Raw genomic sequence first — 25,523 nt, 5'->3', positions numbered from 1 at the left:
AGGTGATTTTTCAGAAACTAATTGTTCGATTATTACAGTAATTAGAAATGGAATTGCCATTCTGATCGTGCCCTCAAATACACAAGTATTTAAATAACAGATACCTAATTAAGATAAGGGTTCGATAACAAACAACGATAATTTTCGAAAACCCGCTTCAGTCAGCTCTAAGACCCCAACAAAGCTTCAAAACTCCAACTTGCCGTGATGAGGTCATGACAGTGGAATGCAAATACAAGAAAGCCGGTGCATTTCCAAAGCATCAAAACAAATTCAAGGTCAAACAGTTACACATCCGAATAATTTCAGTAACATGAAACAAGAAACACAATGCCAGCGTTCTTCGTATGTGAGCAATTATTTCACTCATGCAAGCACACAGAATCGATCTGACTCAACTCACCGCCGCCCGATCGACGACCTACCTAACTTACACAGCCCGACCATAATCCCGGTACCACTGCCAACACCCATACCCCCCATCCCCGCTGACCCCCCTTAACAGCAGAAGTTGTTCGTTTGTTCGCTCGTCCCATTCTCGTTCGGAGAGAAGGCTTTCTGCTGGATGCGAAAAAAAGGGTATCCTCCTTGGCTAAGCACACATACACGGCACGCCTCACGAACTGGCAGCCTCAGCATTTATGTTATTATTGAACGAAAGATGCGATGCTAAAGTGAGGCTGCTGCTGCGGCTGCAGCTCCGGCTGCCACGACTCTGTGTGTGACTGCATAAGCCGCACGGACAATGAACTCCGCGCTTGGCAAAATACTAGCCCCACAGAAGATGGTGATAATGAGTACAGGCGGTTCGGTTTCCCTACTTATTGCGTTCGCCTTTCTTTCGCTTTCCAACCATTCATTCAACTTTTCAGTTTGGCTACGAGAATCGACTGGGAGTGAGTCTACCTGCTGACTCGTCAGAACAGCTGCAGAGAATGTAAGGCAAAGTTTCGGGATGGATTGAAGAACCGCGTACGTTGTTTACATCAAGTTGTTAGCATTCCACATTCAAAGTTGTAATTTTGTGCCATCAATCCTTTTTTTCTTTCTTTTGTGGCACCACAACCACTGCCACCACCAAAAAAGAGACGTGGCGGTAAAGATGAGAATGTTCACTGAAGGAAAACGTGAGCTGAGTGAGATCTTTTATGGCACTGCTTGGTGTTAAACTGCTGGTGATATTCAATTGTGTTGTAATGAATTATAAAAAAAATGCTAATCGAGTCCGCCATAGTTTTGTAATGAAATCTGAGCATAAAATGATTGAAGATTGGCCTTATGCTAGTTACTTCCGTTTCCGACTTCCGGTTCCGGAGAGTTACAGGGCAATGAGTGTTCAAAATTTGAAACTGTCGTTCGAAATAGGGTTGCTCAAAACTGGTTTCAATTCCTAGTTTATGTTGGTTGATGGCCAAACGGACCAAAATAGACTATATTGGTTTCTAGTACACTTTAGTCTTTTTTGCGCGGATTTTCAAAATTACGCAGATTTCCGAAGATTTTTTCACGCGGATTTATGCGAATTTTCGAAGTTATGCGGTTATCTTGTTTTGACTTAGAAAGGCACGAAGTGTCGAGATCTGGTGTTATTCGAAAAAGATTCTAGATTACACTTAATTTCGACGTTTCATGCATTTCCAAGACATTTGGCATCAAAAAATAATTCGATTTCGGAAATCTGTAATCTAGAAAAAGATCCCAAAGTCAATTTTTTTTCAAACAAATTTTTGTCAAGATAACACCAGATCTCGGTAAATTTTTGAAGACAGTTGACAACAACAATCAAATTTCTATAATTTAGCGGTTTTATGCGGATTTCCGAAGGTACGCGATTTTTTGTGTGTTGTTTTTTAATGCGGTACTTATCCCCCGTGTTAAAAAGATTTCAGTGTACTCGGTTTCGGAAGTAGCTGAAGTTGTGGGAAAAAATTTAAAAATCACTTTCTCAGAGATGACTGAATCGATCTTCACAAACTTGAACTCAAAAAGATTTGCGGTTCCATAGGCTGTTATTAAATTTTATCTGGATAAAGTTCCTGGTTCCAGAGTTACAGGGTGATGAATGCTTAAAAGTTCAAACCGTCGTTTGAAGCAACGATGCAAAAAATGCACAAAATTTGTTAAATTTTGTAATTTGAAGAGAAAGAAAAAAACTATTTTTTACCCCAATACAAGAAAGTCTTACAAGATTAAAAGAAAGCTTCAAATTACATGAAATCTTTACAAGATTCAAATGAAAAGTCATATGGTTACATAGCCTGCTATTGAATTTCATTTGGATCCGATTTCCAGTTCAAGAGTTACAGGGTAATATGTGAAAAATAAAGAAAAAATGTGCACTCAATTTTCTCGGAAACGTCTTAACCAATTTTCACAAACTAAGATTCAAATGAAAGGTGAATGAATTTTTTTACGCGGATTTTCGAAGTTACGTGGTTTTTTCACGCTGATTTCCAAAGTTACGCGTTTTTTTTTTGGCATCAAAAAATAATTTTCGATTTTGAAAGTCGCAAAATGTCCCAAAATCGATTTTCACAAAAAAAAATTTTTTTAGCTTAACAGATCGGCTGAAAAGTTCGTATCGTTTCTATGAGAGGGCGCCACTAAAATTAAATCCATACCATTTTCAGTTAGTACCAACCTTCAAAAGATACGTGTATAAATTTGACAGCTGTCTGATTATTAGTTTGTGAGATATTGCATTTTGAGTGAAGCTACTTTTGTTATTGTGAAAAAAATGGAAAAAAAGGAATTTCGTGTGTTGATGAAACACAACTTTTTGATGAAAAAAAGTGCCGCCGATACCAAAAAATGGCTTGATGAGTGTTATCCAGACTCTGCACCGGGCGAAGCAACATTTCGTAAGTGGTTTGCAAAATTTCGTACTGGTCATATGAGCACCGAAGACGATGAACGCAGTGGACGTCCAAAAGAGGCTGTTACCGATGAAAACGTGAAAAAAATCCACAAAATGATTTTCAATGACCGTAAAGTGGAGTTGATCGAGATAGCTGACACCCTAAAGATATCAAATGAACGTGTTGCACGGAACGACCGAAATCAGCATTTTCGCGAAAAATTTAGTTGATTTGCTGATTTTAGTTAGTTATTTTTTGAGACAACTAAAAAAATCTTACTTTTGCTGATTTAGATTTTTTATTCTCATTCCCTTAATAATAATAAAATATTTGTTGAAATGACTATTTTTTTTAGTTGAATTCACAAATTAAACGTACTGTCATTTCTTAGCTAAGGCACACTTCATATCCAGTCAACTAATTTTTTAGTTGAATTAAAGAAATATAATGTTGTTTTCAACCAATATGAATGGTTGAATTGGCTTCTGCAATCTGCAGCTATATGGCGCCCTGTCACCGAAACGGTAACACCTTAATGACTACTAGCCACTAGATGGCACACTACTGCCGAAAAAAATTCAGACGCGGTTGTCTTTTCTATATTGGCAGGTCTAAATACGATGTTGTGTTGGAGAAAAAAACATAAACGAAACGTAAACATCTTTTTGAATTTTTTTTCTTCTAAATCACTGTTTTCTTCATTCTCACTGAAAACTTTGAGCACTCGGAAAACAAAAACCGAATACAAATAGTACACCGGACGGCGCAGCTCGGAAGGTTTGAAGATACAAAAAAACTTCATCACAATTAGAGTGAAACATTCGAAATTCACTTCACTGTTCCGCGTAAAAACATTATTACGCACAATCGCTTCAAGTGCGCACAAATTCTGAATAAATACGATTTCCACTAACAGTTTACGACATTTTTACATATCGGTTTAGAAATTTAAATAAAGATATATCGAACACATGCGAAAAACATCAAAACAATGTTCAATGTTTCGTGTTGGATTGAAATATTGCTGGTTTATGTCCAGGATATTCGCCAACTAAACACATTCTCTAAAAATAAGAGTTTTTTCAGCAAAGTAAATTCTCAATTTTAACTAATTTTATAGTTATTTTGAAAATTTTGATGTTGAAATCAACTAATTAAAAAACAGTAATACGAATTAGGCGCAGAGCTAATTTCGGTCGTTCCGTGTGGACATATTATTCACGAATATTTGGATATGAGAAAGCTTTGTGCAAAATAGGTGCCGCGTGAGCTCACAATCAAGCCAATGCACCGCGTCACAAGTCGATGAAAACCATGCTGAAATTGAACGAATTGGGCTTCGAATTGCTCCCTCATCCACCGTATTCTCCAGATTTGGCCCCAGTGACTTTTTCCTGTTCTCAGACCTCAAGAGAATGCTCGCTGGTAAAAAATTTAGAAGCAATGAAGAGGTAATCGCTGAAACTGAGGCCTATTTTGAAGCAAAGGACAAATCGTACTACAAAAATGGTATCGAAAAGTTGGATGATCGCTATAATCGCTGTATCGCCTCTGATGGCAATTATGTTGAATAATAAAAACGAATTTTGGCAAAAAAATGTGTGTTTCTATTAAACGATACGAACTTTTCAGCCGAACTGTTACATCAGATATAAACGTTTCATGCATTTCTAAGATATTTGACATCAAACAATTTTTTTTCTTTAGTTTGACGCGGATTTCCGAAGTTATGCGAATTTTTTACGCGGATTTCCGAAGTTACGTTACGAAGGTTTGTTTTTGCGCGGTTTTGTCGTGAATACGACTATCTTTACTATGGGGTGCCTTTTCAAAATTTACCCTCTGAGAGAGTGATAAGTTTTTGATCGTGAATATCTCTTGTTGTATCTAACGAATCAACATAATTTTTGCTACATGCCATCGGAAATATGATCACAATTTTATGATAAAATTTTCAGTTGTTTTCGTATTCACGACATTACCCACCCGCCTTTTTTTAAGCGGTACGTATTTCCCGCGTAAAAAGAGACCTCAATGTAGTTTCCTTAGAACATTTTATCTGAATTCGACTTCCGGTTTCGAAACTAAAAACCCATTTCATGAGTATTTTTCACGAACGATGGTCAAAAACAGGTGCAAATCACATAAAACTGTCTGATAAATTTTTCTAGTTTACAGAACTTGTTAGTTTGTGGACATAAAAACTTAATTCGGCACTACTGGTCCATCCTTTTCCTCCAAAGATAGAACTCGCTTCGATTTTTCAGTGATGCTTCAACCGATTTTCACAAATTTAGCTCCCATTGTCTCAAAAGCTACTGTAAAATTTCATCCGGATCCGACTTCCGGTTCCGCAGTTATAGAGCAATGAGTATCAAAGTTTCCAAACCGCCATATAGAATGACAATATGTACAACACCGGTACGTGCAACGTGGAGAAGAAAACACAACACGAACGTTGTTCTATTTCGTACACGCTATAAAGAAAATGAAACGGTTCCGGAAGTCTGCTACTGGTGTGTGATATTGGTAAAAGACGGTGCTGCGATTGATAAAAACTTTGGCTATTTTATGATAAGTGCGACCGAAAGAAAAAAGGATTTCAATGAATTGAAATTTATTTGAAAATATAAACATACATGGAAATTTCAAGCTTCGCGATGTAAATGCAATTTCCACAGCCGGTAGTACAGTAATACTGTGCCGGTGGTTTAGTGATGTCAATAATAATAATAATCATCATACCACATGTTTTATGCCGCTGATTCATGCTGTTTAGCTTGATTTACATATGTAAAAGAAACAGAAACGTAGGTTCGTTTCGTTTGTTAGATATCGTTTTATTGGTTTAATCGAAATAGAGCATGACATAGTAAGTCTAGGTTTAAGTAGGTTCACTAGGTGTTCCAATGTGTACGTCATTTTTGTTGCTGGAAAACGAGCTGCCTTCGGCTATTCCGGTCATTTGAATCCGGTTTCGGAGGTACGGGAAATAGTAATCTAAAACTGCAAAAAGGATCTCACGCACTTTTCTTCAAGATGGTCAAATCGATTTTGACAAACTCATAGACAAGGATGGCTTTTATCGTATCAAAGAACGCTCACCAGCAACTCTTCACACGATTGAATCAGTGCCATCAAAGAGAGACGGATATCATCGCAACAACAAAAACCCGGCATAGCTCATTTAACATAGAATAGACACCAGTGCGAGAACGAATTTCTCTCGATGACATTTCTGAGAATCAAAGGTTAGCACGCTGCTGTGGGGATCCTCTCTGAAGCAACAAACAGTTGCTTATTCTCGTTTCTCTTTCCGATTCATTTTACTATTGCCGCTTATTCTAACTATGTGCATATAACCTTTGTATAAGTTGTGTCTATGAAAATGTCTGTGAATGCTCCACACAAGGGTTTTGAAATATTGCAACCTAGTATGAGAATCATCAAGTTGAATCATCGATTCGATTTTCTGCGATAATTGTCAACTTGCGATTCTCTCTTGGGAAATTCCTCACAGCAACGATCATTATCAGACTGTAAATTTTTTTAAGGGCCGTGAAATACTCAGTGTATGAAGTGGAGCGAAGAAATGTAGAAAAATTCTCTCGCGGTTCATGCATTGAGAGACTCGAGTTCTTCTAGCATCTTCTACCGGATTGAAAAAGTTGTATACAATATAGATCAATATCGAACAGCTTCTGTCAAATTATCGGCAATCACCAACACTGCTCATAGATTCAAAGAAAAAGTCTTACAGTTTCATACGGAATTCCTAAATTTGTTTTGAGTACTTGTTGTTAGATTAAATTCGAGCAAACTTTTCTATTTCTATTCAATAAACAGTTATGTTTGCGAATTCCACAGTAATATTTATGATGTTATGAGTAATATGCGAAAGGCATCATTTTTTCCTAAAAAGTGCCTATCTTGCAATGTATTGATACGGAACATAATCACCTATTTTGGAACAAAATTTTATCAAAATTAAAAATTACTCGATAAGAATATTTTTTTTAGAATACTTTTTCGAAAGATTTTGTGAAAATAACCAGTACAACACAGGTTTTTCATTTTTAGACAAAAACTAATGGAAAAAATAGTTTGAAGGTTTGGCTCTTTGCAAAAAATTAGTCTAGATCTATTTTGGGAAAACAATTGCATGGTTTGTGGCTTTTTGTAACACAATCTACTTGTCCAGAAAGTGTCATTGAAATCTGAGTTTGTGCTGCCAACTACGATTTGGTACGAAATTGGAAAGCGAAATGGTCATAAAAATGTATAGTTCTTGATAATAAAAGTGTTCTATATTTAAACCGTACCTTATAAACCTGTCCGTAGGTTCCATTTCCGACCACTTCGATAAGTTCGAAGATTCCAGCTGGGTCCTATAAAAAAAGAAGAAAGCATAAACAAAACCGATTAGTACTATATTTTCTTACGATGATTTAAAAAAGTGAAAATCGTTAGTATAGTTAAATATTTCGCACTCGCATAAATCATAGATGCAATTTTCCAGATATTATATCCATTACCATTGCCTGGCTGGTTGGGATAAGTGTTTTTTCAAACCCACCGGAGCTCAATCCATTAGCAACCGGGTCGACGAATGGGTTAGTGCCGGGGTCATAAAATGTGCGCGCTCTGGCAGCAGTCAATCAGTGACGTCACGTGACTTGGTCTGGCAAGAATCGACTAAACCGTAAACTGAAGTGAACACAGTCGGTGAACCGTACTGTTATGAAATTGGATAACCTTGTGATCACTTGTTCTGCCGGTAATCCGTGCTACACAGCTGTACTAAAATTACTTCGCGGTTCGATCGTTTAACTGAACATGCCCTGCTGCTAACTAACATATGCACAGTCAGGTGACCCAGATCCGCCTGGCGTCTGGAATCTACTTCAAAGCTTACGAAATCGGTTAGCTAGTGAATCTAGTAGCAGTCAGTCAGTCAGTCAGCATATGTGCCTGGGTAGTAAGTAATTGACGGGCAATCACTGGCAAATGTCAGAAGGTGAAAGTATGGTGGCAGGCCAGTGCATTGGTCGTCGTCGCAATATCGATTCCAAACAATTTTCCGCGTCTGGCATAACCGGTGAATACGATTCTGTTATTGCTGTTATTGATGATGATGGTCGTGGTGGTGGTGGTGGTGGTACTTCTGACTCTGCCCCTGCCAGTCGTCATATATCGATTACGTAAAGCACGGAACCACCCGCTGAAGAAAATAATGTTGCATCGAACACGGTGAAGAACCCTCCAGGACCCCCGCAAGCTCAACTCGACTCGATAGCCGTCCGTGGCCGGCCACTGAAGACATGTCAGGCGTTGAAGAGTCTTAGGTTAATTTGGCGAAACTTGAGCCTTACCTTAGTGGCAATTGTTATCCGAGTCGGTGTTGCGTGGAAAGCACTGAGTGCGTGATCTCTCCGGGGAATGTTTTCATAATCTACTCCACTGACTATTGATGGTGCAGTTTGTGTGAGTTAAGTCAACAGATTGGAACCGTCTATGGGTACAGAATAATAAACACTCTAATAAATATTGACGCGTAGACGGGCGTTCGCTGATGAAATATTGTAGAACTGAAAGCGATGTTAAATGAACACTTCTCTGTTCGAATTCGTCTCAGTAAACTTGGACGAATTTGTATGCAATAAAAGTCTCTAATTATACAGATGATTTGGGTAAAACCTGCCGGATATTTCAAGGATACAGAATCGATTGCACCTGACGGTTCGCACAGTATATCCGATCAACGCCTGGCAGGAGATGTGTGGGTTAAATCAACAGCGCAACTGGTGTTTGGCATTAGTCCAATTCTGTGTTCGCCGGGCCATCAAAATTCGACTAGGCCGCAAATAATTTGAACACGGTGTGAAATTCAAGATCACTAGACCAAAAAATGTATGGGGAGGGGGGATGACGATGTCGAAGCCGGTGGCAGAGGCAGCATGTGTTGTTTTTTTTTTATTACTTTAATTCGACTCACAAATTAGTGCGCTCGACGGTCAGGGAACAAAAACAAGCCGATCGGTTGCCAGACCGATTGGAAGCCCAGTTGTAAACCGACTCGGATCGAGCATAAATATCCGGAGACAAACAAGGTGAATAGTTGAAACGATTTAAAAAGAAACAAATCAGATTTGAAAATGGTATGCAAATGAAATGATTTCATTATTCCGCTTCGTGCTGCCAGCAAAAAAAAATACCATCAGCAAATCGCAGGTCAAAACTGAGGGCGTTTCGGATCGTTCGAACAATAGCTGCTTGGCAAATTCAAGACAAATTCGACTACTGAATTAATCTAGACATTAGAAGTATATGGTGGGTTTTTTTATTTAAAAATATGAACGTCGTATCGAGAAGACTTTTGTTGATTGAATATATGAAGTTATTAGACTATGTTTTAAATTAATTTGGTGTTCAGTCACGAATGAAGACTTTCCAACCCTCGTATTCACACGACTTGGTTATTAGCATAACGATATCATCTTCATCCGTAGTTCATTGATTTTAACTACAAGAGCAGTTGAATACTTGTTAAGTGGAGGGAAAAGAAAGACTTAGTTTGCTAATTCTGACTGCGTTCATTTTTGTGGGTATTTATAATTTATCTTTTTTTCTTGTGAACGTGAAATACTAAAGACTGTCCCAGAAAGTATGGACGCACTTTGATTTCGCTGTAAATAATTCACAAGTGTTAGATATTCAAATTTCATTCGATATACTGATAATATTAGACTACAACAACAGAATATTATTCTCAACATTTGCTAATTAGCCATTGTAGACTAGCTGGCGCACCTTCTTTCGAAAGTTCCTCATTAAATTCCGTACAGATTTCTTGGCGACAAGTTTTGACATTTTTTTCCAATCTTTTTCGAACTGTTGAATGGTTTCGGCTGCCGAGACATGTTTCCTAAGATGTGCCTTCGTTAATGCCCAAAATTCCTCAATTGGTCGAAGTTGTGCGCAATTTGGTGGATTTATGTCTTTTGGGACGAAAGTGACATTTTTGATAGTATACCATTCTACCGTTGATTTCGAGTAGTGGCAAGAAGCAAGATCTGGCCAGAAGACAACAGGATCCTTGTGGCTTCGAATCATGGGTAGAAGTCGTTTTTGTAAACATTCCTTGATGTATATTTCGCTGTTCATTGAAGCAGTAGTGATGAAGGGTTTCGAAATCTTACCGCAGCTACAAATTGCTTGCCATACCATAGCTTTCTTACCAAATTTTTCGACTTCAATCGATGTCTCGGACTGGTTTAACACTTGCCCTTCTCGCACCGTATAATATTATGGTCCCGGCAAGGATTTGTAATCGAGTTTCACCTAGGTTTCGTCGTCCATGATTATGCAGTTCAAATTTCCAGCAAGAATCGTATTGTACAGCTTTCGAACCCTCGGCCTGGTCGATGCTTCTTGTTTCGGACTACGTTTTAGTTGTTTCTGCTTCTTATAGGTTCGAAGATTCAAACGTTTTTTAGCACGAAGAACATTTGAATTCGAAGTGCCCACTTTTTTAGCCACATCCCGAACTGAAACCTCCTTCTTTTGCTCGAACGCCTTCAGTATACGTTCATCCAACTGAGGGTTAGCAGGACCTTTTTTTCGACCCGTTTTCTGTTTATCCTCAAAGGTGTTATCCTCACCGAACTTCCTAATTGCATTTCGAACGGATTTTCTCTTACTCCTTCCATTTTTGCTATCTTTCTCAGTGACAGTCCGCGTTTTGTGCACCATTTGTACACAATTTTTCGACGTTGTTCTGCTGAAAGTCCACGCATTTCGAAACAAACTAATGAAAACGAATAAACAACTGCACAAGTGGTTAGAGAAGAGTGTAAACAACAGGACGCAGCCATAAAAATTGACAGATTCTGAACCATTGCGAAATGGCAGCGGTTTTTGGTTGCGTCCATACTTTCTGGGACAGTCTTTAACTTATAAGTGTATATATGACTTAAACAAATTGCGTTCTAAACAGTTGGGTGTTCCTTGCGAGATGCTGTAAAGTCACCTTAAAACCGTTTCTTAATTCACCTACTGTGATACTGTTATCCTCTTGCCATTCAAATAGTCTCATCATAAAATTTCTTCGGGTAAGTTACAAAAGTGTACTACGGAACACGCAAGTATCAACAAAAATAAATCTTAACTTGATCATTCATCTCTTTTTAACCTTCAATCGAGCTTAAATATGTCGAAGTCGGTTGAGTTTACTCTGAGCAAATAGTAAGGTTTGGCGGTTACGTCATTTATATAACTATATCTCCGGAATTGAAGGGTTCTGATAGAACGATTTGAATGTGATTTGTGATCACAATGTAGATTACATATGAACCCAAGTTCGGTTTAGACGCCTCCGAGAAAACTGATTGAAAAGGAAAAAAACCGTTTGTCGCTTACGCCACTTATACCGTCATATCTCTGGAGCCACAAGCGTCCGCCATTTGATCTTGTCAAATTCGTGCGCGCCAAAATGGCAGCACTACCTATACAATTGACATGATATGTTGAATGTGATGCCGTGCGATGGCGTTGCTGAACTGAAGATTGATTTCACTCAAAGCTGACAAGGTCTTATAATACACAATAATAGCTTTCAATCGAGTCCAAAAGAATCTAAATAGGTTTAGTTGTTCCCGAGTAAATTGGACGAATAGGTAAAAAAAATTTGAACTAATAATAGCTATCAAACAAGTTCTTGGTTCTCGAAGATGAGAACATAGAGCGTATCGCAAAAAGTGCGTTTTGTCGGTTACGTTACCTATACCATTATATCTCCGATACCAGTAGTGACAGCCTTTGACAACCCTAAGAGTAGTTTTCAAACGAGCATAAGCATGTTGAAATCGCAGGAAAATCTTTGAAAGGTACGTATACCCACATATACACACAAAAGCTAGCGATCGCAGAATAACTAAAATGTTAGTTGTTTTTCTGAATTTAATTCACTAAAATTTGGTACAATCAATCGATTGTTGTTTTAACTAAATTGTCATATTTTATTTTTAGTGTAGGCAGTTTAGTAAAGACACCCAGCAAAGACACACACACACCACAAAGAAGTAATGAAACTTTACAGTTAAGCAAAGACATACACCCTAAACGGAAAATGGAACGTTTCAATGAGGTGTCACTCGTGCAACTGAACAGTGACACACTCCTAGCAAAGTTACCTGTATGCATGCAAGCAAAAAATGCCTCAGTTGTTTCAACCAATGAGTAATCTGAACTCAAGACGCCTATTACAGTGAATATTTTTTACTCAACATTTAGGGGTTTCCTGGTTTGTACAAAACTACAATGATCAGCCCCATGGGGTTGTTCCAGCCATTGATGTGGAACAAGGCAGCCAAAATTTCTAATGATCTACAATCAAATAGTTCAATCAATCGTCACACTTTTGAATTCCCAAATGCACGAGAGTCTGCTTAGATTGATCTTTATTAGGAATCAAAACCGAACACGCGAACCCAGAATATAGACTCTATTTGTCGTGATTTGTATTTGTTTTGTAGCCGACGAAATTACATCAATAGCCCAAATGTATGCAATTATATGTTTGTACACGCTTGCGATACGGATATCGATATTTAAGTTTCTCTTCGCCAAGCTTGTGTTCAAGTTTTGTATGCAAGCAGTTATTTTTATAGCGTTTCTCTACCATTACTAGCAATTATATGTTTGTACACGCTTGCGATACGGATATCGATATTTAAGTTTCTCTTCGCCAAGCTTGTGTTCAAGTTTTGTATGCAAGCAGTTATTTTTATAGCGTTTCTCTACCATTACTAGCATTCTGCGATTTCGGTTGAAGCGATAGCTTTTTCTCATTATGAATCGAGTTCATCTTATATAAATTGGAAATTAATCTTATGCGCTCCAAATTTACCCTAGGGTAGTTGTCAAATACTCAGGCGAAACGACATAATATGGAATTTCATCCGAACTTGCATGACACAAGATCAGAGCATACCAATTAAAGCTTCAAATCGTTTTATGGCAATTTTTGTCTTGCTGTCTAGCAACAACCAACCTCTAGCATGCTACTCATAGGACTGAAACGTTAGCTAAAATTTTGTTTTTTATTAATAGATTCGCGTGCTTCTAACAGCTTCGCTTCAGCATCGATGGACCAATCAGAACGATGCTTTCCCTTTGATATATCGCTTACTCCTTCAAAACCGTCGACTATGACAGGGAAATCCGGTATGGCGGAGATTTTTTGCAGACAAAATAGAACACTGCTAGCTATTAATCAACATTTCAATGATATACAATTAAAAATACGTGGCTATGACTATGTACTCAAATCAATGCGTAGACATATTTCTAATCAAATGGTGACATAATATTAATAATTGATACAAACTTGACTGAGCTGTAAATATTCAAAACCTGACCACATTTCTACGTGTATTTTTCTTGAGTTTCTAATTTGCACCCCTATATAGAACTGTTGGGCGGAGATGGCGGTTCAATTTGAACTGCTTCAACCACTGATGAGCCAAAGGCGAAACGCGAAGAATTTTTTTTACTGTTAGTCTTTTGAGGGCAGTTCACAATTTAAACAACGAAGCTTTAACATCAAACTCACATATGATGTACATTAGAACTTTCAAGATGGAATGTTCACAAGGCAATAAGCAATTTTTACTCCACTTGCAGGATGGCTCGCTGGAAGAGCATTTCTAATTCCGTTTGTAGAAAGTCTAATGCTAGAGATGCACTTATAAAAAATTTTGAATTTTACAGGTGACTTGATTGCTCATACGATGTAATTCATGAAGACCTAATATGTCAAATGACGGAAAAAATTCATTTGTAATGAATTAATGTTAGATTAGTATGAATTTTACTGGTTTCAACTGTAACTTGCATTCTACTAGCAGGTGTGACTGTATGCATTTAAATGCACCTTTTACCAGCCAAGCAGGTGTGTGCTTATGCGGCTCAGTCGATTAACATACGTAATTTCGATCCAATGATTCTCGGTTCAAGTCGCGGTGGTTGCTATCAGTATTCTTTTTTTTTATTTCAAATGAATCATGGAATCTTAGACACAATATTAAATGTTCTACGACGTAAATTTGCATGAACTGCGACGCTCCATTTATGTGCATGTAATAAGATGTAAAATCACAGGTTTTTTTTAAGTGTGTGGATCAATTTCTACCTTCAAATAAAATGCAATTGAATAAACTGCATTAGAAACAGATAAGATACATTCTTATTATATTATTTAATTCTGAATGCTAGAAAATAAAATAACTGAAAAATTCTTCTTCTATAAATATTTTGTTCTTGGTTTGATATTACAATGACAGAATTTTATATTTTGTTGACATTTTCTCATGAAAACTTCGTTATGAACTCTTATATTGAACTAAATAATGTTAATTTCTACCATTGAGATGTTTGGTTTTAATACAAAAATTTGTTATTGTTTCACTTCTACCCGGGAACTGATGTTCAATTGCCATTGAAAATTTTCCACATGAAACGTTTCTGTTGAAATTAAGAGGATTTTTCTTTGCGTTTTGCTGTCTTCGTTCTTAGCCAAGTGACAGCATTTGAATATAGTAATTTCGTTAACCAGAGTGTTTATTACCAAATCATAGGATATGTTAACATTTTAGGTGAAACAATTGCAATATTGTAATTTTATGATTTGCGCGTTCTCCGTGTGTATAAACAATTTTAGAACTCGTCGAGCTGAGTGGAATAGCACATAACACATTATATCCGAATTCCGATTAATAATTCTAGTAAGTTTTCATACTCCAACCTTTCGCAGGGTTTTTTAATGGCTAATATAACAAACAGCGTTAGGCAACCAGTAACTGTTTTTCAAGTAGAACTGTAAAAATATTATTCTGAAAATTGCCTCCATTAAATATCTGATCAATGAATTTGAATTTAGAAAACATTACTCCACTTTGCTTGAATCTAGACATCCACTATCAAGGGAGTAGTTATTAGGGGCCAAAAATTCGAACCATTCGAATTGGTTCGTGGAGATCAGCAAATGTCAAATACACACAGTGTATAATTTTCTCATATGACTGAAATTTGGATTCAAATGAAAGGTCTTGTGGTCCCATACAAAGTTTCAAAGTTTTAAAGTGATATGTGCATAGAAATGAAAATATGTACACTAGCTTTTCTCAGAGATGGCTGAGCCGCATTTCACAAACCTAGATTCGAATAAAAGGTACTAAAATGCAAAATTCCTGATTTTTATCTTGATAACAACTTCCGGTTCCGGAGTTCCATGAAAATTGTTCACAAATTTGTTTATATTGAGCCGCGTAAAATAAATAAATTAAAAAAATCAATTGCTTTGTACTCCTTATCGAACTTGATGTATACCCCACCATTTGTCTTATTCAATTGAAGCAAATGCATATCAATTCAATATCAATATACATTTATTCCCCAAGCAAATCAGTTGCTTTTGTTCGTTTGGTTTGCTCATTTCGAACTGTTCACTACACAATACTGTACTTTTTTTTTCTGTCGTATTGAACGTAAGCGGTTTTGTTTTATTGACTGTCTCGGATGAGATGGGAAAGCGAAATGAATGGACTATTTAACACTCTGTCGAATGAAACCTGTCGGAATTTTGTTCTAATCTAAACATATGGATGCATACGGTACTTGACCAAAAATGATGCTGGAGAAGATCGAACTTTCTACTATGGTATTTGCATTTAGTATTCGCGATTGTACAATGAATGTGAGAATTCTGCCTATTCGAAGAAATATTTAGTAGTCATAAGATATGGTAAAAATACAATCGCCTTGTTAATACAGTGTTACTACAGTATCGTTTTTTTAAATACTCTGTTGAATTCAAATAAACACACATCGCATTCAAGTAGACTCACTGACACGCAGACCAAACCAGTAAAAACGAGTAATGAGTTTGTTGTTTCATTTGGGTAAGCGGATTTGGAAATGTTTATATTTACACGTATTTCTTATTGAATACCATCCAAACGAATCAACACGACGGGTTGTCCGACCGTAAAAATTTACTGCACCAAACGACTGCCTGTATGGAAAAAATGTTTGAGATGAACGATACGCGTAATATGTAGTATCGATTACAAATGCAAATTACGCGATATAGAATTATTTCGATTAAATGTAGAGATACTCTAACCGCAGTCATAAAGCAAATACTTACTCTATTTAAAATCTCATTTCTAGTTTGAAGAGGACACATCCATCATTCTGACATGTTCACCGACGTATGTGCGGCGTATCTTTGCCCTGCTACATCTACTTGTACTGCCAAAATAATTTTCTCATGTGACGGGCCGGCAGCAGTTCGAAAATTATTTCTGCTGGTGACATGTATTACCAACTGTGAAGCAAAGTTTTTTCTTTGTTTAAAAAAATATTTTGAGAAAGTTGGAAAGTTTTCCAAATGAAAAATAAAGAACTTCTTCATTAAATTTACCAAAATAGTTGAATGTTCCCGGTTCCTTTTTCTTTCAATATTCTAAATATTAACGACAACAACGGTAACGCTTATAGAGTCCAATCATTAACAGTATCCAAATCGAAAACTGAGCACCACTTCTGATTTTCCGCATCGAATGAATGAATACTATCATACGCACCATCGTACACATCAGCAGCCATGCCATGCCGCGAAGCAATCAAAACATGGCTACCTACAATCATGCAGTAAAACCGTTATACCATTCTGTCGGTCAGAGTGATGTGTGTGGCTTTGTGCGGCAACCGTCACTTCTCCTGCTTTGTTATTTAAGGAAGCTGTTATAGGTATTTCGTAGCTAGCCCCAGTCGCAAGTGAAGCGTGTGTAAACACAAATTCTTACACGTCTTGCGAAATGATACAGAATTTTCACGATCAAGTTCAATCACATTTTCCGTATGGCGGTTTGTTCGTGTGTCGGCTTACGTTGAAAACATAAAACGCAAACGCAGTGGCATCACTTGACAGTGCTTTGTGGTTTGTATGGTTTAGTCAAGCTACGTTTGATATTATTGTTGATTGTAACCCGGTGTTAAACGGTGCAAATGTTCAACCAGGGGTTGGTTTAAAATGAATGAATTGATTGGTAACAGAGCATTCCGAAAAAACCTCTTTTGAGAATCACGTTGCGCGGTGAACACGATAGCTCGGCGTAGAATTATCTGAAATCCAAAATGTTCATAAATTTACTTAAAGTACGTTACGAGTACGAGTGTGGCCATAAACTTACGGCTCCCACGCTAAATGTCTTCACAAATTCATGAAACATCGAGATCTGGTGTTATCTCTACAAAAAATTGATTGAAAAAAAGTACGGGTGTGTAATGGCAGAGACATAACTGGATTTCGTGAATACGAATAAAACTGACATTTTTTCTTTATACTTCTGAATATCAATTAGTTGATCGATTATGTGAATTGTGCAAAACTTTGTCATTTTCACTACTAGAATTTGAAACGATACACCTAATCTATTCTGAGTCGGTGCTATGCATTTTTTATAGCAAATCAGCAGAAAGTTCTACTACAAACTACAATTGGTTGAAAAATGAGCCGTATACAGTATAGTGAAGGAAAATTTTGCATAATTCTTTGGGTATACAATTACGGTTCTAAATAGTAACATAAAGAATTTTGATGTGAATTACTTCATTTTGGATTTGAATATTTCAGTGAAAGAAACTATCAAAAAGCTGTACGGGATTAATTTCTGGCATTCAGAAGAGTCAAATTATGTAATTCCCTAGGATATTAAACACTGTTGCGATTTTTGCACTGCAAAATTGCACAAAGCTAATTGAATTATCCTAGATTTACACTACACTGATGGTTTTAACTTCCGATTTGCAAAGAAGCAATATTTATAGTTCTTTAGCTAACATTTGGGGCCATTAGAAGGGCTGATTGTTGTCCATTTGGCTCCAATGCAAACGTGCAGCCGTAGGTTGATGCAATAGACTTTCTTTGAAGGGAAACTAGCTCTGTGATCTATGCGTTTCAGGTTTTGTACCACGCAAAAGCTCTGCTCGCATTACTGGCGACTGCTGCTCCCGACGATCCAAGTCCAAACGAAAGCGCGACCTGGACGTTTCACGCTTTATACTCTATTTGTTCTTACTGATGTTGGTGGGAGAACCTCACCCCGACATTCAGTTTCGTCTGAAGCACTAGAAGAAATGAACGAATTTCAATAGAAGTTTACCTTTTATACTCGTCCAGTAGATAATCGGAACTGATATGTGCTTGACAATCTCAAAACCGTCGTCCGGGTGCGAAAAAGACAAGCAAGCATGATGAATTTTCCTCATCATTTTCAAAATTTTAAGAAAACTTTGTTTTTCAGTTATTTATGGTTATCTCACGCTGTTGAAAATTTAATCACAAATTCCTGATCATATTGCCGATAGCTTGTATCAGGTGTACAACTTTGCTTCCGCCGTTTTCCGATAGGTGGCTGTACCGGCTGAGGCTGGTCAAAATACATAGATGATAATGCCTTTGAAGTGAGTGTGTACAGTACCTAACGAATTGTCATCGCCGTTTCAGTGACAGTTGTTCTTGTTTTCGTATTATTCACGCTCGAAAATGTCTGTTTATGTGCCCAATTCTCGCCATTTGCGGGAAGTTTTATTTTTCTGTTATTATTCCAAAAAAAATGCAGCTGATGCGCTTCGAATGCTCTCAGAAACTTACGGTGATGCTGCTCTGAGTAAAAGAACGTGTCGGGAGTGGTTTCAACGTTTCAAAAATGGTGATTACGATGTCGAAGACAAACATGGTGGTGGAAGAGAAAAAACCTTCAAAGATGAACAACTAGAAGCATTGCTTGATAAAGATTCGTGCCAAACCCAAAAGAGCTTGCCGAATCGTTGGTAGTGAGTCAGCAAGCTATTTCAAAACATCCCAAGGCCCTGGGCATAGTTGAGAGAGAGAAGGAAACTGGGTGCCGTACGAGTTGAAACCGAGGGACATCGAGTGTATGTGAGCAACTGCTTCAAAGACAAAATCGCAAGGGGTTTTTACATCGAATCGTAACCGGTGATGAAAAGTGGGTTCGATACGATTATCCTAAACGCAGAAAATCATGGGAAAAGCCCGGGCATACTACTTCGTCGGTGGCAAAACCGAATATTCACGGCCCCAAGGTTATGATTTGTATTTGGTGGGATCAGCTCGGTGTGATTTACTACGACCTCTTAAAACCGGGTGAAACCATCACAGGAGATCGCTACCGAACGCAACTTATGCGCCTTAGTCGCGCGCTAAAAGAAAAACGGCCACAATATCAAGAGCGACATGACAATGTCATCCTCCAACACGACAATGCTTGGCCTCACGTCGCAAAAGTGGTCAAAAAGTACCTGGAAACGCTGACATGGGAAGTCCTATCCCACACCCGCCGTATTCCTCAGATGTCGCCCCTTCTGACTTCTAACTATTCCGTTCGGTGGCACACGGCCTGGCAGATCAACATTTTCAATCCTTCGAAGAGTAGGAAAAATGGATTGCTTCATGGATCTCACAAGAGGACTCCTTTTTTTCGAGCCGGGATCCGAAAATTGTTGTCGCTAACAACGGACAATACTTTGAATAATACAACTGTAAGCACTTTTTCGCAATAAAGCTTTTAATTTTGGAAAAAACGGCGGAAGCAAAGTTGTACACCTGATAGAAAAAGTTTATTGTTGGGTTAAGTACATCAAGAGATATTCGCGATAAAGTTCTGCCCATTCTTGTACAGGGTAAATTTTGAAAAGGCGCCCTATAGTAAAGTAAGTCGTATTCACGACAAAATTACCTGGCAAACGAGTCTAAGTCTTTCGAAATCGATAGTTGTATCTCCTAGAAATTTTATTCCATTGAAAAACACTGGGATTTGTCGGTTACGTCACATATAACATTGCATCTCTCGAAACGGAAATGTTCGTCATTATCCTTTTAAATTTGCTTGACATTATTAGCCTTCAAAGAAGCCTATGTTTATCGATATTTGTTAAGTCATCTTCGAGAAAATTCAACCGATGAATAATATGCGGTTATGGGTTGTCCATAAAAGACGTCACGCCGCAAGGGGGAGGCGGGTGTTTCATAAAACGTGACCTTTTTTGACAGGGGGAAGGGGGGGGGGAGGTTTTTGGATTGTGACGTCCAATGTTTTCAATGGGCGCATTTTTGAAATACCTAATTATATTACTTTGCTTTGCCCTATTTTCTGAAAAAAAAATCTCCACAATAAAGGTTTACATTCTATAGGAAAACGTGTATTTGTTGATGTAAAAGCTTCTTATTGTAAATTCGGAAATGAATGATGCAGGAAATCATTTCTTTTGTGATCAGCAAAAGTGCACGGAGGAGCGAGTAAATTAGCGAAATTAATAAATTTTGCCTAATATGAGTAAAAAAGAAAAAGATGCCTTCAAACGGTTTAACTTAAATTATGCACTGACATTTTTTTCAGTAATTTAATTTTCTAGCATTGATAATAGTATATCATGGGAATTTCTCTTATCTGATTCAGATGCAGTTTTATTCAATTGTACTCTATTTGAAAAAGGGCGGGAGATCAACAATTTCAGACGTAGATCATGTCATGTCTTATCTTGATCATATGTGATTTTCCTCCACCAACATCAAAGCTTATCGAATCATCCAATGATTGAACTTACATAAATCAAGAATCCTTTTAGCTCAAAATCACTGTTTGGATGTAAGGTATCGGTCGGGTGACGGCCAGGATGTAGACCATGTTCGATGTACGTTCTACTATGTCTGTCTGGCGTTTTAGAGTGACTAAAACAAGATTCAGAGTGGCGAAATGGTAGCGCGTATGCACGGAATGCATAAGCACGCAGGTTCGAGTCCTGTCTCTGAGCGTATCTTTTTCCAAAAATTCATCTTTTCTGTTAGTTTTTCATTCATTTGGCTTCTCCAATATATGTTTCCGCTCAGTCATTGCAAAAACTGAACTTAGTTATGGCGGCTTTACGTCAAACAACTAAAATTAATAAATCGTCAAAATCACTACCCATTGTGTGACGGAAGATCAGGACCGATATTGATCGATGTGATTAAAAATTCACTGATCAACTGATCATGAGAAGATTCTCCGGCAGTGATCTCGTTTTGATGAGGTTTTGGTCTTTATTTTCTCAGCCCTGTATGCTACACTAAGGAAATATTATTCTTTACCTAAAACAATAATATATCTGTGTACCCCTAGGAGGAATGAAACAGATGATTTAAATGTTTCATCAATTCCAACCAAATACTTTTGTTAATTTATATAATTGATATTAATAAAATAATTCCGATGATTTTGTAGTTTTAGAGATATTTTTAATTCCAATGACAGCATGTAATAAATCGATTTTTCCCTCATATTTGTATGGCTTGTCATAAATATTGAGATGAATTTTATTTATTTTGAATTCGTGACATGTGACTTAGGGGGGGTTGGGGGTCTTTGCTTCTGTGACAATTTGTGACAAAGGGGGGATGGGGAGTCAAAAATCGCCAAAAAAAGCGTGACGTCTTTTATAGACAGCTCCTTATCCGATTACGTCATTTATACTATTATATGTTCGGAATCAGAAGTGACAGCCATTTGATCTTCGAACTTGGTCCATAATTCAATATTAGCTTTCAAATGAGCTTAGCATGGTTAAAATCGGCTAAGCCAACTCTAAGGAAATTGAACGATAAAAACAACGTGTTTTGTCACTTACGTCACTATCATATCTTCGGAACCGCCAGCCATTTGATCTTCGAACTCGATCAATAGCCCAATAGATTTCAGCTTTCCAATGAGCCTAAACTTGTCAAAATCGGTTGAGCCATCTATGAGAAATATCACATACATACACACAGACATACAGACACACAAATACACACACAGACATTTTTCGATCTTGTCGAACTGAGTCGCATGGTATACAACACTATGGGTCTCGAAAGTCGGACTTCGAATACCTTTCTATAGAGAAAGGCAAATGGTTCCAAGATAACACAAGATCTCTACACTTTGTGCATTTCTAAGACGAAACAAGAAAATCGCAACCTTGAAAATTCGCATAAGAAAATTGCGTAACTTCGGAAATCCGTGCGAAACAAGAAACAAAAAACTTAAGAAAAAAAAATTGTAATTCCAAATCTCTTAAAAATACATGAAATATCAGATCTGGTGTTATCTCGACAAAAATTTGTTTGAAAAAAGTAACTTAGAAAACTAGAGATTTTCGAAATCTGAATTACCTACACATTCAAAGCTCAAAAAGCAATTTTTTTTCGGTATGTAAATAAAAACTCATCGCGTGGCGAAGACCGACTAAAATACTGCTACAACACCCTTGTTGTTTTTCAAAAACAACTGATAGCCCAAAGCAGTCTGCTTACCGGTGAATAAATGAATGAATAACACAGTGGAATGTATAAACAATTTACACATACAAGCATGATTGCTCTTTAGATTCACAGGAAAATTCCTGACTAATCCTAATTCGACATAATTTTGTGACCGAATGGAACAGTGCTTCCTCTCGAGCTGACCGAACTTATTTGCTTACAATGCAAACTCGATTTGAATCTGTGACTACACTGTCACTTAACTACACTCATCAATGTACAATACAAACACAAAAACACTCGAGCCAGAGGGACGTGTGTTATCACGCATTTATCTCTGATGTGACATTCACACATTTCTCGGAAACGTCGTTCGCAGCTATCGGCAATTTACAGAGTGCTAGTTCAAGTGATATGCTGATGACATGCGAATGGGAGAAATGTTGTTTGTTGAAATTTGACGATTCCTCTTTTTTAGACCAAAAAAAAAAACGAACTGATAACATGGCTTTCGTAGTAAAGTTCGTGATAAAGGAACGATTTGTTTGCATGTGTGTGTTTGTAAGAGCAAATTGATGATTGGTTGTTTAATTATACATTTTTGCGAGCTCGTTTTTGGGTTATATTTCTGTGAAACCTTCCCAAGTGCAACATCCCAATGCAACGCATCTGCTGGCAGGGCGACTCGTCACACATCCTCGTTTGAACAACAAACACTTGAGTCTTCCTTCAAAGTGCTCACTCATGCTAGACTACCGACAGGGATCATCATCACCCGCTCAGGCTTGGCTAGACGCCCGACGGGCTGTCAACGGATCCGTCCTTTATTGATAATTACAACACGTACCCACCTACCTACCTACACCAACACACAAAACGCAGCCCGACAGAAAGACAACAAAAGAATATTTTGTACCCAATACCGTCTTCCTGTATCCCACTAATGGTTCGTGGTCTGCCAGCCCTACGGAAAGAAAGTCTGTCGGAGGACCTTGACAATGAAGAATAACTACGTTCGCACCCTTTTTCATCCGTATCCCTGTGGAAGTGGGACTCACATTAGTGGCATCGCCCTTCCGTTTCAAACCCCTTTCTTACCCGAGATAGTTAGTTGCTGCCATCATCAGTTTGATTTATTTATTACTTCCGAATGACGATGCGGTTGATTTATGTTTTGCTTGCATTGATTTTAAAACACAATGGGGTTGCTCATCGTCTAATTGCTGTTTTGGAAAGATATGCACCGATTAACATAAGAAATGAGGAACGTATATCAACAGTGCTTTTAGTCTAAACCTGTGGTCTAATGTTGAACCCGAAAAATCCATCCATTTACAGCTATGGGAAATATTCCCTCCCATTGCATCGTGGTGTGGGAAACCCATGAGCACAATCGAGCCCAACTTTTTCGGAAACCACGGTTTCCCCTCACGGGTGCGAATACAGTTTTCCCAGCCCTCAACCAGGGGGCCCAGGAAAAAAAACAAACGACTACCATTTTTCCGTTATACCAGAAGCAGAAGTGCGATGTGGAGTGGTCGCAATTTGAATTGCAAACAGCGTGACAAAACGAAAATTTTGAAAGGAGGAAAAGATTGCATTTCATTTTTGTGTTTTTTCTACTTCTTCTTCTTCTTTTTTTCTACTGTGGTCGGCATCTTCTTGGCGTTTACGAACGAGCGATGGGATTTTTCTTCTAGCGTTGTTGCGAGGGGACCATTAAATAGTTGTAAAGCCAAACAATGTAGACTGTTCGTAGCGATTGTGGTTCGAGGTTTGTATTTAAAAAATAGAGGCAAAAAGCAACATGATCACGCGTTGACTCGATTGGCGTAGTCTGCTTCTTCTTGTTGGCGGCCTTTTACCTTATCGTGTTGAGCAACAACAAAAAACAATAACAACAACGTCTCGAGCAACAAGAATAATGAACCAGAGGCAGCGCCAAGCTTCTTCGAGACGAACCAACCAACCAACCAACTGTGGGACCGACATTCGTGAAGTAATTAGCTGGGAATAAAAGTTATGACACGATAGTGTGTAATAAAATGAAAGTTAAATTGTGTTCCTTATTACATTCACTTGCTTTTTGACAGCGGGGAAAGCAATGACTCAACGCAAAGCTCGTTGGAAAGGAAAAACGGAAAGATGAAGTGATTTGTGATCGAGTTTTCAATGGGAGAGCTTAGTTCCACGATAGTTTCATATTGTTGCATTTACATAATCATATTTGAAGGTTTGAAAGAATTAGATCAGCTGAAAGGTGCATTTAGAGTATATGGCACTCCCAATCCATATAGTTACTATATGCTATGTACCTGCAAGGGTTCCTAGAGTCAATGTTGGATTCTAGCACTATCCTGCATACTTTTGAATTTGTTGCAATGTCTATTGATACAGAAGATAAAGTTTCGCATAACATTGAAGTACATTGAAGATATACAGGGTCCGGCACTCGAAGTGTAACCAATTAAAAAGGCCATAAATTCAGTTTGGAAAATTACTTTTACTTAACTCAAAGTACAAAGTGTGTAAAAATAATACAAAATTCAGAATCAATTCACTTTTGCTCGATATGACCACCTTTTGCCTTGATTATGGCCTTGAGACGGTCTAAAAACGAATCACAAGCTGCCCGAATGTGACTTGCAGGTGTATTTTGGCCCACTCGCGGATCTGGTGTATCTTTTAGTTCGGACTTTGCTCTCCAAAATGGCCCAAAGAGAATAATCAATTGGATACGCATCTGGTGAATTCGAGAGCCATTGTGTGGACGTGATGAAGTTCGGAACGTTGTTTTTCAGCCATTCTTGGTTCACTCGAGCTTTGTGAGACGGTGCCCAGTCCTGCTGAAACGTCCATGGTCTGCTACCGAAATGTTTGTCTGTCCACGGCTTCAAAGCAACCTCCAGAATACTTTCCCGATAATATGTCGCATTTACCTTGACGCCAGGCTCGAAGGTCTGAAGGGATCAGGGTCATGTCGCCGAAAGCCATTTCGCCGAAAGCCGTTTCGCCGAGTCATTTCGCCGAAAGGGTCATTTCGCCGAAAGGGTCATTTCGCCGAATGTCATTTTGCCGAATGTCATTTCGCCGAATGGGCCACTTCGCCGAATGTCATTTCGCCGAAAGGGTCATTTCGCCGATTCCTACAAATGTCTTAAAATCGTAATGGGAATCGATTTAAAATAAAGACAAATTAAAGATAATAACGTGACGCCCGTTTTGTTGACCTACAATTGTACTTCTGGAATAAAGATTGATTCATGAACCTCAGAACGGAGTTCCCCAAGAAACTTGTT

At 38.0% G+C, this 25,523-nt stretch overlaps 1 protein-coding gene across 14 annotated transcripts in view; it reads right to left on the bottom strand.

The window, feature by feature from the left end:
* LOC131437298 (serine/threonine-protein kinase mig-15) overlaps positions 1-25,523 on the bottom strand; it is a 172,675-nt gene that overhangs the window by 119,989 nt on the left and 27,163 nt on the right. For all 14 annotated transcript variants that reach the window (XM_058606554.1, XM_058606552.1, XM_058606553.1 and 11 more), the window contains one exon: positions 7,181-7,246. In XM_058606554.1, the coding sequence (XP_058462537.1) occupies positions 7,181-7,246 (66 nt within the window). The remainder of the gene's footprint in view (positions 1-7,180; positions 7,247-25,523) is intronic.

This window comes from Malaya genurostris, chromosome 3 (assembly GCF_030247185.1).
Source record: "Malaya genurostris strain Urasoe2022 chromosome 3, Malgen_1.1, whole genome shotgun sequence".
NCBI classification, from domain to species: domain Eukaryota; kingdom Metazoa; phylum Arthropoda; class Insecta; order Diptera; family Culicidae; genus Malaya; species Malaya genurostris.
The sequence above is the reverse complement of the archived record's forward strand: the minus strand, read 5'-3'. Positions and strand labels throughout refer to the sequence as shown.